The 19,400-nt window shown below is 35.9% G+C and overlaps 1 protein-coding gene across 1 annotated transcript in view; it reads left to right on the top strand.

Annotated features, from left to right (window-relative positions):
• The first annotated feature begins 993 nt into the window (after positions 1-993).
• LOC126777478 (juvenile hormone epoxide hydrolase-like) overlaps positions 994-19,400 on the top strand; it is a 29,421-nt gene continuing 11,014 nt past the window's right edge. Inside the window, exons 1-5 of the mRNA XM_050500487.1 lie at positions 994-1,179; positions 1,774-2,008; positions 2,645-3,064; positions 4,649-4,705; positions 4,826-4,995. Coding sequence (XP_050356444.1) covers positions 994-1,179; positions 1,774-2,008; positions 2,645-3,064; positions 4,649-4,705; positions 4,826-4,995 — 1,068 coding nt within the window. The remainder of the gene's footprint in view (positions 1,180-1,773; positions 2,009-2,644; positions 3,065-4,648; positions 4,706-4,825; positions 4,996-19,400) is intronic.

A 19,400-nucleotide genomic window follows, 5' to 3' on the forward strand; every position in this document is an offset into this window, starting at 1 on the left:
CGATATTTTTTATTGTGTGGTTATTAAAAATAATGCTTAAAAGGCCAAGCCCTAGGTACTTTTTCACTACTGGCCGTTTTATTCTGTGGGTCATTTTATGTGGTGTGTCGTGTCTATTTTGTTTGTTCATTTAATATATTTATTTTATTTTAGTTCCTTAAGGCAATAATAGATGGCGCTGTATGCCAGTTAAATCGCGCTGTCAAGTTATTTTTCTTAGACCTTATACTCGGTAGCGATTTGTTTCGGTGTGAATAAAATTGAGGAGAATAAAGGAGTTTACATACAGTGGTGGTGTGTTCCTTACTTTTTTGAGTTCCCAAACATTTGGTGCCGAAACCCGGGAGGAGGAGGAGGAGGAAGAAACAGAATCTGAAGATAGTGCAGTGAGTGACATAGTGTAATAGTAAGTGGTGCAAGTGATATTCTAAGGACAATAAACTGTAAGTACGAAATTGGACTTTAAAAAGTAATAGTTAATAATAGTTTAAGTTAAAAACAGTAAATTAGAAGTGATTTGATTTGGACTTAGAAAAATTTAAAGACAATTGTGGACTTAGACAATTTTATCTATCTTGAACTTAGAATATTTCAGTGAATTTTATCTTTGCAAAATTATGAGTGAATATTAACTTAGAATATTTGAGACGTTGTTTGGACTTAGAAAAATTTGTGTGATATTAACTTAGAAAATTTGGAGTGACTATTAACTTAGAATATTTTGTACCTTTTTGGACTTAGCAAATTTCTTGTGATTTTTTAACTTAGAAAATTTCAAGTGAATATTAACATAGAAAAATTAAGAGACTTTGGACGTAAACAATTTGTGTTTACTAGATTTTAAGTAAATGTTTTAAGGACTTGTAAAATTTTTATTAATATGGGACTTAAGAAAATTGCAGTGAATTGACAGCATTTATAGTCAACAGTATTGTAGCGAATATTTCTGAGACAAATAGTTTTTTTAATTGGATTGCTATTTTGTTATAAAAAATGGAGGCAATGTTATCGACACAGGAAGAATTTTACAAACAACTGTTGAAATCAGAAGCTAATTTTAAGAAGTCGCCCAGAGACCGAATTAAGGAAGCATATTTAGAGACAAGATTAGAAAATGTAGAGCAACTATGGAATGACTTCAGACAAGGCCATATGGAAATCGTAGCAAAAATTGATAAGGTGCAAAAGGAAAAGGAAAGCTATTTTACATCCGAGAAATATGATTTATTTTATGAAACTTATGTCAATTATAAAAGTATTCTAAAAGAAACACTTGCTTTAATTCTCGCTAAAAAGAAAACAGCTAGTGATGCAGAAAATAGCTCCGCGCCCACGAATCCAAACATTTACGAAGTTAAATTGCCCAGAATTCAATTGCCAACGTTTACCGGCAAATACAATGAATGGCAAACTTTCTATGATATGTTTGTGTCTTTAATTCATAATAATAAAAGTTTGTCGGACGTCCAAAAACTTCACTATTTAAAAGGAAGTCTTTCTGGAGAGCCTGAAGCGTTGATTAGAAATTTTTCTACAACTGAGTTAAATTATACAGAAGCCTGGAAACAGTTAACAAAAAGATATGATAATAAAAGATACAATTGTAACGCGATTTTAAAAACCTTTTTCTCACAAAAATCCTTACATAATGAGTCACCGGCTGGCATTAAATCGTTGTTAGACACAACAAGTTCCTGCTTGAAGGGTCTTAGTAATTTAGGCGTCGACGTGAGTACGTGGGATATTATTGTAGTGTATTTTGTGGTTTCGAAGCTAGATGTGGAATCTCGTAAGCAATGGGAAAATTTACAAAGTCGTGCTACAGATGAACTAACATCATGGTTGAAACTTGTTGAATTTTTAGAATCTCGTTTCAGAAGTTTAGAAATGATTGAATCCGGAAAACAGAACCCTATTTCACATGCTTCCAATACCGCACGACCTATACCAAGACCAAAATCATTTCATACCACGCTTCAAGACAATCATAAGCCGAAAGATCCTACTTGTACTTTATGCAAAGAAAAACACTATATTTTTAACTGCAAGCAATTTGGTCAGCAGACGGTGACAGAGAGACAAAACTTTGTGCAGAAAACAGGTCTATGTTTTAATTGCTTATCGAATACTCATCCGGTTAGCCGATGTCGACAAGCGAAAAGCTGCCGTCGGTGTGGAAAAAGACATCACTCATTACTGCACTTTGAGAGGGAAGATTTACAAGGGAACACAAACTACGTAGAGAATAAGGAAGAGAAAGAGAAACAAATTTCACACACTCCTCTTGAAACAAAAGTTGTAGCGAATTTTGCGAAGGGAGATTTATATCGTTACAGCGTTTTACTTGCAACAGCGGTTGTTAAAGCTAATTCAAGAAACGGAAGTAAATATACTATACGAGCGTTACTTGATCAGGGCTCACAAGCCTCTTTTATCACAGAAACTGCAGTACAATTACTTGGGTTAAAACGAAAGCCAATTATTGGTTTGGTGTCAGGAATAGGGGATGGTCAGATGCGAATAAATTATGAGACTTCATTAGTAATAGAACCACATTATAATTCTGATCATCAAATTCATGTCAATGCGTACATATTGTCTACACTTGCGTCAGTACTACCAACAAGTAATTTTAATACACCAGATTGGTTAGAACACGAGAACCTTGCACTAGCCGATCCTGGATTTGGAACACCAAGCAAAATCGATATTTTGCTTGGAGCTGAGGTTTACAGCGAAGTGATATTAACTGGAATTATCAAAAATCCTCAAGGAAATCTCATAGCTCAGAATACAATCCTTGGCTGGATTTTGTCCGGAAGAGTGTCGCAAGATTTAGTCAGTGAAAGAGAGAAAGTTATAAGTATGCATGTTAATGTTAGAGAAGATGACCTATTGAAACAATTTTGGGAGATAGAAAATGAGCCGAATAGTCTGGAGAAAAGGTTAACTAAAACAGAAATTTACTGTGAAGAGTTTTATAACAGAACTACAGAGAGAAATAAGGATGGTAGATTTGTTGTGAGGTTACCGTTCACTGAAGAAGATCCAAAATGTCAATATGGCAAGTCAAGAGAAATTGCGTTAAGAAGACTCCTGTATTTAGAAAAGAGATTGTTGAAGAATGATAAGTTGTACAATGATTATAGGAAAGTCATGGAAGAGTATTTAGCCTTGAATCATATGTCACGGGTAGATAGTGAAGATCTTAATAACCCAAACGCGGTCTATCTTCCTCATCATGCGGTTGTACGTGAAGATAAAGAGACAACGAAAGTTCGAGTTGTTTTTAATGCATCTTCGAAAGGAATCAACAATGTATCATTAAATGACGATCTTTTGATTGGACCAAAGCTGCAGCAAGATTTGAGACATATTCTGTTGAGATGGAGGAAGCATCGAATTTGCATAGTGGCTGATTTAGTTAAAATGTATAGGCAGGTAAGGGTACATGATGAAGACACAAATTTTCAGCGAATATTATGGAGAAATAGTCCTGATGAACCAGTCAAAGATTATAAATTATTAACTTTAACATTTGGCACAGCCTGTGCACCATATTTAGCGGTAAAGACTTTACAGCATTTAGCCGAAATAGAATCACTTAAGTATCCAGTTGCATCCATTATCACAAAAAGAGATTATTATATTGATGACCTAATGACTGGATGTGATAATTTAGAAGAAGCCATACAAATTTACAATGAGATGAATAGTTTAATGAATTCAGGAGGATTTCAGCTTCAAAAATGGAGCAGTAATTCGGACATTTTACTAAAATATATTGATAAGGATAAACATCGATCTAATCAGTACGTACCCATTAAAGCAGACAACATGGTAAAAGTATTAGGTATCTGTTGGAATCGGAACACTGACAATTTCGAATATACTATAAATTTACCCGAGCCTAAGGTGCCTGTGACAAAACGTCAAGTTCTATCAGATATAGCAAGATTATATGACCCAATAGGATGGATTGCGCCAATAGTTATAACAACCAAAATTTTTATTCAAAAATTATGGAAATCTAAATTAGGGTGGGATGAAGAATTGACAACAGATTTAACAACAGAGTGGTTACAGTTTCGAAAAGATTTAATTGACGTTAAAAATATCATAATTCCAAGATGGCTAAATTACTCTAACGACTGTAAAACAGAGTTACACGTTTTTTCTGATGCGTCACAGGCAGCTTATTCCGCGGCGGTTTACATTCGAATTATGAGTGAGGGAAATGTCTACGTAAAATTGATTTCAGCTAAAACAAAGGTCGCACCCATAGACAAAGAGTCATCAATCCCCAGATTAGAGTTATGCGGTGCACTTCTTGCAACAAAATTATTGTATGAAGTGTCCATCGTAATGAACATACCCAAAGATAATTTATTTGCCTGGACGGATTCAACTGTTGTTTTAGCGTGGCTAAAAGGTCCTGCATGTCGTTGGGCGACTTTTGTAAGTAATAGGGTGTCGGAAATATTGACAATGCTTGAGTACACTCAATGGGGGTACGTAAAATCGAACATGAACCCAGCCGATTGCGCATCGAGGGGGCTGAGATGTAGGGATCTACGTGATCATCCGCTTTGGTGGTCCGGTCCAAGCTGGTTATCAAAACCTATAATTGATATTGAAAAATTAATAGATATTGACACACAGGAAGAAGAAAAAGTAAGAAGTTTGACAGCGTATAATACACAGAGTGAGGAGGACTTTATTTGGGTTAAATTTTCTAATTTAGATAAAATGTTGAGAGTAATATCAATTTGTCGAAGATTTCTTAACTTGCTTTTGCCAAAAAATGAACGGAGAAAATTACCAGGACACGTTACTATTGATGAAATAAATCAGACTTTACAGATATGCATTAAACAAGCTCAAAGTTTTGAATATCAACAAGAAATACAGCAGATACAATTACAGGGAGAAACATCTAAGAAGAGTGGTCTTTCCAACTTATACCCATTTTTAGATAAAAATGGGATTATGAGGGTTGGAGGACGTTTAGAACAGGCTGATATACGCTATGACATGAAACATCCAGTGATTATTCCTGCTAAGAGTCACCTTAGTAGGTTATTAATCTGTGATGCACATGAGAAAACCATGCATGGCGGACCACAGCTTATGTTAAATTTCTTAAGGACACGGTATTGGATAGTAAGAGCAAAAGAGTTGGTAAAGAAACATTTCAGGAAATGTGTTATATGTCTTAGGTACTCAAAGGCATCTAATCAGCTCATGGGTCAACTTCCAGGAGTGAGGCTAAAGCCTAGTAAACCATTCAAATCCGCTGGAGTTGATTATGCTGGTCCCATAAATATAAGATTTTCTCCTGGACGAGGTGCTAAGTCATATAAAGCATACATATGTTTATTTATTTGCATGGTTACTCGGGCCATTCATTTAGAAGTGGTTACGGATATGAGTGCAAAGGCATTTATTGCTGCTTTTCGACGCTTTGTCTCGAGACGTGGTCACTGTCAAGATCTTTACAGTGACAACGGTACAAATTTTGTTGGAGCCGAGAAACAACTAAATGAAATGTTCCACAACGCACGTTCTGAGTTACCGAGTGAGATATCACGTTTGCTGACCTTCGAGAATACAAGGTGGCACTTTATTCCACCTCATGCTCCAAATTTCGGAGGCCTCTGGGAGGCAGGTGTAAGGTCTGTCAAAACGCATTTACGTAAAGTTATTGGTGATAGCACGCTGACTTACGAAGAATTATCTACAGTACTGACACAGGTGGAGGCTTGTCTAAACTCGCGTCCTTTATCCGTACTTTGCGACGACATTAATGACCTACTCCCACTGACACCAGGTCATTTCTTAATAGGAGAACCCATTCTTAATGTAACTGATGTTGATTATTCTGATAAAAAATGTACTGGTCTGGAAAGATGGCATTTGACTCAAAAAATGGTTAACGATTTTTGGAAAAGGTGGTCGAAAGAATATTTGTTAACTTTAGCTAATAGATATAAGTGGAATAAGAAAAACCCAGAGCCTGACATCAATGATGTAGTAGTGTTAAGAGACGATTTTTTGCCACCCTCTAAATGGCTCTTAGGAAAAATTGTTAAAAAACATCCTGGCCCTGATGATATCACAAGAGTCGTTACCGTAAAATGTAAAAATGGATATATTAAACGTCCACTTCATAAAGTTAGTGTTTTAACAAAATAAATATGATATTGTCACGGTGGGCGGTTATAATTTCCAATGTATTCAATGTTTGTTTATGTTACTATAGTTTTATTTTCTTTGCGTTTTGTTTTCATTAGATTTTTTTTGAGTTGTATTTTTTTTTTCTTAACTTTACTTTTGTTGTGTGTGTAAAGCCATACTGTAATTAAAATGAGTTAAATGAATGTCTTAATTTTTTGAGTCATATCTTCTATGTACTAGCTGTTTTGTTGATTGTGTTAGATTTTAGTTAAGTTTGCTACTTATTACACCTTCCGAGTATGTTATTTTTTTATTGTATGTGTATTGTAACTTGAAGGACAAGTCCTTGGTGGGCGGAATGTTTGTTCATTTAATATATTTATTTTATTTTAGTTCCTTAAGGCAATAATAGATGGCGCTGTATGCCAGTTAAATCGCGCTGTCAAGTTATTTTTCTTAGACCTTATACTCGGTAGCGATTTGTTTCGGTGTGAATAAAATTGAGGAGAATAAAGGAGTTTACATACAGTGGTGGTGTGTTCCTTACTTTTTTGAGTTCCCAAACAATTTGGACCTTATATCCGTAGTTTATGTTTAAAGTTATTTTAAAAATAAACTTAATAATAAATTTTACAAAAATCTATTTTGTGGTTGTAACCCTATAAATTTTAATTTGTCAATATTTTAATTTTTATTAAAATATTGTATTTATTTTATTATTATTAAATTACGGTTATCAAATCGGCATTTATTGTTTCGACATTTATTATCTGTGCGGTTTGAGAGATGGCAGCACTACGTTGGTCGCCGTTCGGTCGTCCTTTTGATCGTTGAGCAAGCGCCGGTCGCTTACCGACGCATGTCCGTTTTAAACGATTAAATATATTCCTTTTTGTAAGTATATTCGTTGAATGTCACTGTATTTAACAATATATTCAATGCCAATAATCCACTGATGATTATTGTTTGTACATTTCGTATATTGGTTTTTATATTCGTTTCAGACTATATACAAAATTATCCTAACGGAGGGTTACCTACGCCATATAATTTATAAAACTTATTTGAGAGGTTCGTGTTACCAAACCGTAAAACACATTGTATTCGTTTAATCGAGGCATATTATTTGTTATTTGAGTAGTATGTAATCGATTCTTCGTTTAATTCCAGTCTTTGTATCAAAACCGTGCCACGTGCAATATAAGTCATATATTGCCTTATTTCTACATATTTAAAAACTACTGAGTTGAGTTAATGCATAAATTACATTCAATAATCAAGATCCCACGTGGTTCAGTATTTATTTTTATCAATTTCTTCATATTTTACTCAAAAACTGAACATAGAATTTGGCAATGTACTAGGTGACCTGGGTCGAATCCCAATGTGATTCGAATTATTTAAAAGACTTGTTTCATTAATTTAAATATAGTTCTTGCTCTCTAATATTATTTTATTGCTAATCAAGCAATAATTTTCCATGTTTTGACACTTCAAAAGTTAACTTTAATAACCTTTATATATATATATATATAACCTCCGCTCCGGATAGATAATATATATATATCAATCAATCAATCAATTAACAGCCAATCGTTGTCCACTGCTGAACATAGGCCTCTCCCAAGGTGCGCCAAAGCTCCCTGTCCTCCGCCTTCCGCATCCAGTTGGTGCCCGCCACCTTCTTAAGGTCTTCGGTCCACCTGGCTGGAGGGCGCCCTACGCTGCGCTTGCCGATTCGCGGTGTCCACTCTAGGACTCGTCTGCTCCAACGGCCATCGGTCCTACGACATACGTGACCAGCCCACTGCCACTTCAGCCTCCTAATTTTGCAAGCTATGTCGGTGACTCCGGTTCTTTTTCGGATAATCTCATTTCTGATCTTATCCTACAAAGATACTCCGAGCATAGCTCGCTCCATAGCACGCTGAGCGACTTTGAATTATTGGACTAGTCCCGCAGTTAGTGTCCACGTTTCGGCACCGTATGTCATGGCAGGTAAGACGCATTGGTTGAAGACTTTCGTCTTCAAACATTGCGGTATAGACGACATGAGACTTGACGAAGGTTGCCAAATGCTGCCCATCCCAAGCGAATTCTTCGATCGGCTTCCTTCTCGAAGTTGTTCCTACCGACTTGTATTATCTGTCCTAGGTAGGTATATTCACTAACAACTTCGAGAGGTTTCCCCTCGACGTATATCGGTCCCGGCACGACATGCCTATTGAACATGACCTTGGTCTTGTCCAAGATCATACCGAGACCGAGACACCGGGAAGACTCGCCTAGGCTACGCAGCATTTCGGTGAGTTGTTCCAGCGACTCTGCTATGATGACGATATCGTCGGCAAATCGAAGGTGTGAGATGTACTCGCCGTTTACATTGACTCCATACCTAGTCCAATCCAGTGTTTTGAAAACGTCTTCCAACGCGTTGGTGAACAGTTTCGGGGATATTACATCCCCCTGTCTCACCCCTCTGCGCAGTTGGATCGCCTTCGTCTTACAGTCCTGGATGTGGACAGTCATTGTAGCGGCGTTGTACAGACATCTCAGTACCTCGATATATCTCCAATCGATATGACATCTCTGCAATGAGTCGAGCACTGCCCAAGTTTCGATGGAGTCGAAGGCTTTTTCGTAGTCCACAAATGCCATACACAGCGGCTGATTGTACTCTTCGGTCTTCTGCACAATCTGCCGAACAGTATGGATGTGGTCCACGGTGCTGTAGCCTGATCGAAAGCCAGCTTGCTCTGGGGGCTGGAACTCGTCAAGTCGTCTGGCGAGACGGTTCGTGACGACTCTTGAGAACAGCTTATACACGTGACTCAGGAGGGAGATTGGTGTGTAGTTTTTCAAGAGGGTTTTATCACCTTTCTTGAAAAACAGTACCACCTCACTCCCGCTCCACGTTTCCGGGGTCTTGCCATGTTGGATGACGGAATTAAAGAGGCTTGCTAGCTCTTTCAGGACCGGAGTCTCGCCTGCCTTAAGCAACTCTGTTGTGATTCCGTCATCTCCCGGAGCTTTGTTGTTTTTAAGCTGTTCTAGAGCCGCCCTAATCTCTCCTTGGTCAACGACCGGGAGCTCCTCGGAGTAATGGCGCATAAGAGGGGCGCGCTGGTCATCAATACTGATTCCCACGGGTTTATCCGATCTTGAAGAGAACAACTGCCCATAAAACCTCTCTACTTCTCCGACAATCTCAGGCCTAGAGGTAACGACCCCACCATTTTCAGTTTTAAGTTTTGTCAGACGCGGCCTCCCAAACTTGCGAGCGAACACTTTCGATCCCCGATTTTGCTCAATCGCAGCCTTGATGGCACAGGTATTGGAGCGTCGGAGATCGCGTCGCGTCAGCGTTTTTATTGTTCGGTTTAAGGCCTTATCTGACAAAAACGATGGTAGTTCTCGTCGTTTTCTCATGAGCTCGAGTGTCTCAGCAGAGAGTTTTGGTGCGTTGTCTCTTCTCTGTGGCGGAAAACACTTGCGGGATGTGTTTTGCAGTATTTTGACCAGCGTGTCGGTTCTCTCATCAATGCTGCTTATGGTTTCCAACGCGGTGAATTGATTTTGAAGTTCCATTTGGAACTTTTCGGAGCCTTGAGCAGCTTGGAGCATGGTAGGTCGGAGAGTAGACCTCATCATTCTCGATCTTTCGGCTTTTAAGTTGATATTTAGAGTGCCTCGAAAAAGCGGTGATCACTTCCGGTATTAAACCTGTTGATCACTGAAACATCTCTAAATATGTGCCTTTTATTCGAAATGACAAAGTCTATCTCGTTCCTTGTCACGTTATCGGGGCTTCGCCAGGTCCACCTCCTCTGAGGCTTCTTTTGAAAGAAAGAATTCATCAAAAAAAGCCCCTGCGCTTCAAGAAAGTTTACCAGCATTTGCCCCCTGTGATTTCTGCAGCCCAAGCCGTAAGGTCCGACTTTCGATTCACCGCTATCTTGTACTCCCACTTTAGCATTAAAGTCTCCCATAACAACATTGTAGTGGGCCTTCGAGGTGTCGTTGAGGGCCTTTGCGATGTCCTCGTACATCGCTTCGACCACATCATCAGAGTATGTCGAAGTTGGCGCATATACCTGTACGACCTTCAGGGAGTACCTGTCGGAAAGTTTTAGGACAAGGTACGCTACCCGGTTCGACACACTACTGATTTCCACAATGCTGTTAATGAGATCCTTTTTGACTAGAAAACCGACACCACCCTGGGAGAGGTTATCACCTTCGCGGAAGTAGAGTAAGTTACCGGACTCTAGAGTTATCGTGTCCTCCCCCTGTCTTCGGACTTCAGATAACCCCAGTATATGCCAGTTTATATGACTTAACTCTACTTCTAATTCGGCGAGGTGATGGTCCAGCCTCATCGAGCGTCCATTATACGTTGCCATTTTCAGTCGTTTTATAAGGTAGCCTGCCGTGAATCGGTGATTCTTAGCACCCCCTGCCCTGCCGATACCGCGACCGCTACCTTGGTCGGGCCTAGCGGGCTTGCCGGTAACTGGGGGCCTTTTTTTGGGTGCATCTGCCATTAAGGGAGGGGTTTGCCCATACTCGCCGCGCTGGGCAGGCGTGTTGGCGAGCGCAGTAGGGGGGTAAGATGTTTATGGGAGGGGGGACGCTGCTGCCCATCCCCCCTTTTTCCCCCGTCCCTCAGTCGCCTCTTACGACACCCACGGGATGAGATTGGGGGAGTACTATTCTAAGCCGGTATTCCACGGCATATATATATATATATATATATATATATATATATATATATATATATATATATATTATATCACTTAATTTTAACCGATGCCAACTCACCTACAACTAACTTGTAATATTTTATTGTATTAATGTTAACTTAATTGACCAGACCAGACCTTTGATGTTGTAAATTTTATAATTAAAATTTTATAATCTTTATGATGAGTTTAATTAATGTAGCGGTCTTATTGGAACGAACCCCTTACACACGAGAACCCCGTGACATGGTTTTGCCGTATATATATATATATATATATATATATATATATATATATATAACAGGCAGACATACACGATGACAGATAGATAGACTTACTAACGCATTTATAATATTAGTATATATAATAACAGTCTGTAAGTTTTCCACTATTGTGCTAAAGTTGTCCTATTGAAGATAATGGTTAGAGCTTATTCTACCACGCTACTGCGATGAAAGTCGATAAATACACAGGTGGCATAAATAATATACACAAATTAAGCACAAGTATGTAACTACAGGTCCATATCTATATGTACATAATAAATACTTAACACATATTTATATTCAATGGCAACACATATGATAAAGAATAATTGTTAGTCGACTTGTAATTTTCTTTTTATACAAATAAAACTGTCAACCATTACTTGATTTACATATGTATTTTATTATAAATATCATATATTGTAAAGAAACGGAAACAGGCGTTTTGATGAATCGCAAAGTATATAATAGACTGCAGTTCGAATACATTATTTATTATAACAAGCTCTAACCTAGACGCTGACTAAGGCACAAAAAAAAAAAAGAAAAATAAGAAGAATAAGCTATCGTAATTTAAGTGATTTATAAATAATATTACTTTTTATTTTTAGTGAATATTACTTTAGATTTTTTTTTTTATTTTTTGTTTAGAATTGTAGTTTTTTATAATATAGTTAATCACATTGTATGCTAATATTATAAATGCGAAAGTAACTTTTTTTTTATTGAATAGGAAGGCGGACGAGCATATGGGCCACCTGATGGTAAGTGGTCACCAAACGCCCTTAGACATTGGCATTGTAAGAAAGATCAACCATCGCTTACATAGCCAATGCGCCACCAACCTTGGGAACTAAGCTTTTTTGTCCCTTGTGCCTGTAATTACACTGGCTTACTCACCCTTCAAACCGGAACACAACAATATCAAGTATTGCTGTTTTGCGGTAGAATATCTGATGAGTGGGTGGTACCTACCCAGACGAGCTTGTACAAAGCCCTACCACCAGTAGTTAGTTAGTGACTCTGTTTGTCACGCTTTCACGTCTAAACAACTAAACTGAATTCGATGAAATTTGGAATGAAACATAATTGAACACTATGAAAGGATAAAGGCTATTTTTTAATCTAACACCTATCTCACTCCAACAAACGTAAAACGTAGTAACGTAGAATCTGCCTTGAAATATCGAGAAGAAAACTTTTCTGCGTGTGCTATGTAACTGAATCTATCTGATAGAAGTAATATAAGAGAACTACACTGAAGTTTGCAGTCTATAGTGAATCCTATAAATTTTGTGATATCAGTTACATTGGGATCACTATTGTTTAAAGTTAGCTTTAAATTTTGATTTCTTATACGGAAAAAAAACGCTACGCGTTGTATTTCTTTTGGCATTTAATTTTCTCTTGGCAATTAAATTATTTGTTATAAACTGTCTGGGCTGTTTGTTCTGCATTTTTAATACGACTATGAAAAAATGGTTTAAGACGAGAAATTTCTTTTTTTATAGTGGTAGGCGAACTAGCATATTGGCCACATGATGGTAAGTGGTCACCAATTCCCTTACAACAACTTACTTTATTTGTGTTTTCAATCGCTTTTTGTTGTCAACTATGAAGAGATTATTTCACCAGCCCTGCGGTGGACGGCAGCCGGGATGGCCTCCTGCTGACGTACGCACTAGTGTGGGGGCGAGATTACCTTCGCCTCTTGTGGAAAGCTATATATACTCTCTCGCCAGTTATGTCCTGCAAGTATCTTGATGCAGGGTTGTCTGGAAGAGATCACTTCTTGAGTGATAAGACCGCCTCTTGCATGCATCATTTTCCAGTCCGTAATCATGTTTATATAACATGACTACTCTTAAGTTTATTTTTCTTTTTTACTTGAATTTGTTTTTTTTTTCTTGTAAGTGTTCAATAAATTTATTTAATAATATTATAAAAATAAACATCCAAACGTATCCTAACAAAACGATTTATGATCGTTAATATTTTTTTTAAATTTAAGATGTTTAATTTTAATGTCATATGGTCCACCTGATGGTTTTAGTTTGATAGTAATCTCGTTCGGCCATAGACATCGGCTTTGTAAGAAATATTAACAACCCCTTACATTACAAATCTTGGGAACTACTATGTTATGTCCCTTGTAGTTACACTTGCGCATTCACCCTTCAAACCGGAACGCAGCAATAATAAGTATTAACGCTTGTCAAAACAATATGTGGAGTGGGTGATACCTAGAGCTTGTTATAAATGCTTGCACAATTCCCAAATATTGTTATTTTAACGTATTGTAAATTTTATTTTTATTTTTGTACCAATTTATATATTGAACTAACCCTTACGTACAAATATTACATGCGGCACTATATGTACTAAAATATGTTTGGTACCGAGCTAAGAATAGAATGTCAGATATTTCACCGTTAGGATACATAATACATGTATAACATATGCTAATATTTCAAAAACAAATTTGCAAATTGACTTCAAATAGAACTGAATTTATAAAGACGTTTGATAAAATTTCCTTCGTATGAAAATGATATTGCGTCTTGTAATAACGTTGGAGCACTTTGTTCCAACGGTACAATCGGCTAAAGCGGTCATATGTGGATTATTGAACTTTATATTTCATTTGAAAAGAATTTGTAAAAGCACAAAATCAATTAACTAAACATTACGTATAGTTATGTCTAGGTATCGGTGAACGTACACTATCCCAAGCTACGTCGTTTTAAAGTTTTAATGAGTAAAATACTATTAAATTGATAATCATAGTTATTCGTTTATTCGATTTACAAATTTTCCAATTCTATAATATCGATTTTAAAATTTTATTATTTAATAGAAATTAATAGACAAGCTTATGAAGATCCCGAAAACTTAGTTTAGGCTTCGGGTGAAAGTTGAGTGTAGAGACGGCTTCGGTTCCTACTTTATAAAATTGTTAGACGGAAGGGTAAATGGGGCACCGGATGGTAAGTGGTCACTACCGCCCATAGACATTGACGCTTTTAGAAGTATTAACCGTTCATTACATCGCTAATGAGCAACTAACCTTATGAAAATTAGTTCCCAAGAAGTTAAAACTACAGGCATAAAGTACACATCTTAATGTGTCCCTTATGCCTTTTAAAATTACATTTATTTATTTATTTAATCTTAAGAAGAACATTGGCACTCTCCCTTAAAACCTTAAAAACTGTACTAAGTAATGCAAAAAACTATTTTTTTTTAAATTTACTATCAATAGAAATAAAACTACATTATATACTTTATATTAGCTTTTTTTTATAGTAAAATCTATCAGCTACGTCACCAAAACCACTAGCGACATCTGTTATAAAGAAAAGTGAATAACGGAAATTATTGTCACACAAGACTTTTGTAGCTGAGTGTAGCATACACAAGGGGAGGCTTTTGAAAGGCTGTGTTGAAACGAATGACCTAGAAAACTGTTCTGTTTCTCAGATGAAACCATGTATTAAAGTGTGATGAAACACTAAGGACCACAAAATTCTAAAAGAAAGTAACGGAAATTATCTCGATGAGAAAAACAGAGATAGACAGAGGTTACTTACAGGATTAATATCGCACACTTATAACGACACATTATTTAATTAAACTTTGGGGTAGTGTCAGCAAAACAAGGTTAGCAGACCTTCGTTTTATACAAAACAAAAATATAAAAACCACTCAAAATTGTAATGAGACAATGATTATGTGAAAATAAAAAAAATATATTTATGTAAAATTGCTTTGAATATGCTCCAAAGCAACTCCTCGCTGTGAGAGGAGGCCTTGCCCAGTGGTGGGACATACACAACCTGTGAAACACAAAAACAAAGTTCCCAAGAGTTAAGCAGTTTAAATTTTTTGTAAAAAAAAAAAAATATTCACTTTTTACATTTTTAGTTCCACTATTATAAACAGGATATTTTTTTACATTAGGCTAAACAAATATGGTATTTTATGTAAAATATTTAAAATGTTTAGTACTTATAAAATTATTGAAAGCTTTTAGCATTAAGCCCGGAGTATATATATATACACATATAAACCCGTTTTAAACACCAAAGTACTAAATAAATAAATAAATTATAGTTATTTAGTCAATAAAATACCTTATTGTTAAATGTTGAACATATTTTTTAAATACTATTTTGTTAAATATTTAACTAGATATTTTTAGTCTAGCAATTAGCAAGTATTAGTATCCAGGATAAGATGAGTAGAGGTTTGTCATCAACATTAACAGGCTTTACTGTTTTTGTTAAATAATTTAAAATAACAATAATTATAATAAAATACTATATATGAAATAAATAATATGCAATACGTATAACTAGATGCTGCGCGCGGTTTCACCTTCATACATTTTCAAAAATCCTTCCTTAGTACTAACCTACCACTAGTACTAATCCTTCCTTAGTACTAACTAATAGAAACCCATGTTCAATATTTCATGGTGCTAGCTCCAGTAGTTTGAGCTACGTATCGGTATCAGTCAGACGGTCAGTTATTCGTAGAAGCTCTGGATGGTCCTGTAAAAATCTCATCAGATCAAAATTGCAAACGTTTCTTTTGTAAACTAGGTAGAGCCATAAAGTTATAATCATCAGAAAGGTTTCGAGAATGAAAATATATATAAAGAGATATTCTACTTATTTAAAATTAATACCTCGGTAATTTTATAAAATTTAAACGGCGGTAACTTCAAAGAATAGCGACTGAATTTAATACCAATGGCAAAGGATCTAGAGAGAGAAGGAAAGAACTCTATTTTCTGCTTAAAGTAATTGGTGTGATTGAATAATGGCTAATTTTTTTACTCAATTCTTTATTTAATTGAACAATATACAGCCAAACAATGTAATTAAAATCTTCAGAACTATCGTTTTTCTCATAGTGTATTTCTTTTAAGTTTTAAGTAAGTAACAACAGTCCATTTTAATGCAAGGATTCGCAAACCAAAGTGCTATTTGAGTCCTTGACACAAAGACATTTTGTAATGTCTTGTGTCGCTTTCTGCCGAGCTTTTGCCAAACGGAAGATAGTTATTTGGCCCTCGTTTGTCTCAAGCGTGTCATAAAGATTTCACCAGTCTACACACAGTGATACAGAAGTGTAAAATAAGATTAAATCAAATTCTAAAATTAATTATAATTTTAAAATTCTTCAAAGCAAATATTAAAAACACATTTAAATTCACGCAACAGCACAAAAGCAATTAATACCTATGCAATACCATTACTCGCATATTCCTTTGGAATTGGTCTAAAACTGATCTACAAAAACTGCAGGGAATAATAAACACACATATGACACACAGGAAACATCACCCCAAAAGTTGTATACAGAGACTCACACTACCACGCGGTGAAAGAGGAAGAGGTTTCATTGATATACATAATTTGCACAATAATCTCATAGCTAAGCTGAGAAAGTACTTTCATGATAAGGCAGAACGTATTCCAATCCATAAATACATAACTGAAACTGAAAAAAAAATCACTCCACTTAACATACATAATAGAAATAAACAATCAAGTCAACAAATAATAAATAAAGAACAAAAAATTAGTATGTGGTCACAAAAGTCATTGCATGGAAGATATCGAGCTGACTTGAGGCAAGCACATGTCGACGTGGAAGCGTCGAACGAGTGACTGCGGCGTGGTGAGTTATTCCCCGAGACAGAGGCATTTATGATAGCCATACAAGACACCCGAAACTATCAGAAACATATTATTTGCACAGCTAATTTACCAACTGATTTATGTAGACGTCGCCAAAGCTGTTCAGAAACGATTTAACACATAACAGGTGCTTGCAAGTCAATCGTCCAAGCTAATTATAAGCACAGGCATGACAAAGTAGCAGCAATAATTCACCAAAACTTAGCCCATCAATATAAATTCATAACAAATAAAGTAGCTTACTATAAATACCAACCCTGTAAAGTTCTAGAAAATAATTATTATAAAATCTACTGCGATCCAACGATCATCACCAACCAAAACATTCATTATCATAGACTGGATTTATATCCACTGTTATCAGTGGTAGACAAAAACAACAAAATAGTTTATATAGTCGGTATTGCAGTATGTAACACACACAACCTACTCAGTACACACAATGAAAAAGTAATAAAATACATAGAATTGGCTACTGAAATTAAAAAACAATGGTCAACACAGTGAAAATTTTAACAATCATTCTCTCTAGTACAGGCCTTATCCCAAAAACACTCGAGACTAATCTCAATATTCTCCAAATGTCAAAGTCCACTCTCGCACTTTTACACAATGCAGTCATACTGAACACAACACGTCTTACTCGAAAGTTCCTAACATCACCATTGTCAATTTAATATTGAACAAACCTATCACGCTTGGCCATGGCCCGCGTGTTAGTTAAGTTTAAAAGTTAAAATGAGATATAAAAAAAGATACAAAATAATAATAATAATAAAAATATATGAATTCTAAATTTAGAAACATTTTACTTGAACGATATTAATTTATTCCTCCTACATAAATCTACTATCGATAAGAAAGAACAGTTATGATTATTAATAAAGAGACATCTAAAAGAAATATATTTCAGTCACCGAACGCTCGACAGATGGGAATTAAATATAAATAATAACATAGAGTTCCGTAGATAAAATAGATATAAAATAATTTTCCTTATAATAATATGATTGAAGAGAAATATTAATTTTAAAAATATAATAATAATATAATACATATACATAGTATAAATATGCGCCACGCACACACTAGAGAGTAGAGCCATGCATGCCGTTTGCTGTTACCGCTTGCGAGTGTGTTATGTATGTATGTATGTATAAGGGGCTCAAGACGCGCCGAACAACCGTAACAGCCTGTGAATGTCCCACTGCTGGGCTAAAGGCCTCCTCTCCTCTTTTTGAGGAGAAGGTTTGGAGCTTATTCCACCACGCTGCTCCAATGCGGGTTGGTAGAATTCACATGTGGCAGAACTTCAGTGAAATTAGACACATGCAGGTTTCCTCACGATGTTTTCCTTCACCGTAAAGCACGAGATGAATTATAATCACAAATTAAGCACATGAAAATTCAGTGGTGCTTGCCCGGGTTTGAACCCACGATCATCGGTTAAGATTCAGGCGTTCTTACCACAGGGCCATCTCGGCTTCCACAGGGCCATCTCGGCTTTTTCATTTCGCCGAACAACAACACGTCTAAATATAAAATTGGATAAACGTGCAAAAATAATTTGTTAGGGCCACGTCATGACCACAGCATATTATGAAATCAGGATTATCCCACAGATAAGATAAAAAAATAGATAATTTCCTAAATACTTTATTTTCGATAAGATAAATACTCTTATTGATTGTAGTTTAATTATGATAGTAATAAAAGAGAGTCAATAGGTGTGTGTTTTTTTTTAAATTAATTAAAAATGGCGCCAAAGAAGAAAGGGAATAAAAAGCCGACTGAAATAAAACAGCCTCCAATGAATGAAAGAATATCAAATTTCAATGTACGTAATTTTTCTATTTAAATTAATTTCAGTGTATCTATAAATCATTAATCATATCCTTATAAATACAATCACTTAATAATGGTTCATAAGATTTAATTGTAATACCATAAAAATATAAATTAAAATTATTTTTTTTCGTTTACGTTTATACGTATACGTATTACGTTTTTTCGTATATATGTTTTACATATAATGTGTCGATTTTCTCGTATGAAAAAAGATTTAAAGATTTATTTATTGCCTCGTTGGTATAGTGGTATTGGTGGTGGTAGCTTGTAAGGTACACGAGGTACTAGGCTTAAATACTGGGCTTGGTCAATTAAAAGTTATTGGATTTTTAAATTCTTAGTATAAGAACGAAGTTTAGACTTAGGCAATGCTAATACTCCTGTGAAAATTCGATTAAATTCGTTAATCTTGCGCCCGAACTGTCTCGGGCCATGTTGTCATATCTTTCCAACGAAATGTGAGAAGGAGAATATTAAGAACACGTGTGTTTGTACATGCACTTTGTCTTAACGTTAACTTCTTCACGGTGGGCATATCTCAGCTGTTCCGGAAATCATCATCGGATTTCTCAATAAGATTTTACTACTTGGTGGTAGGGTTCTATGCAAGCCCGTCTGAGTTGGACCATTCACTCATCGCGTAATATTCTACCGCCAAA

Source organism: Nymphalis io, chromosome 23 (genome assembly GCF_905147045.1).
Source record: "Nymphalis io chromosome 23, ilAglIoxx1.1, whole genome shotgun sequence".
NCBI classification, from domain to species: Eukaryota; Metazoa; Arthropoda; class Insecta; order Lepidoptera; family Nymphalidae; genus Nymphalis; species Nymphalis io.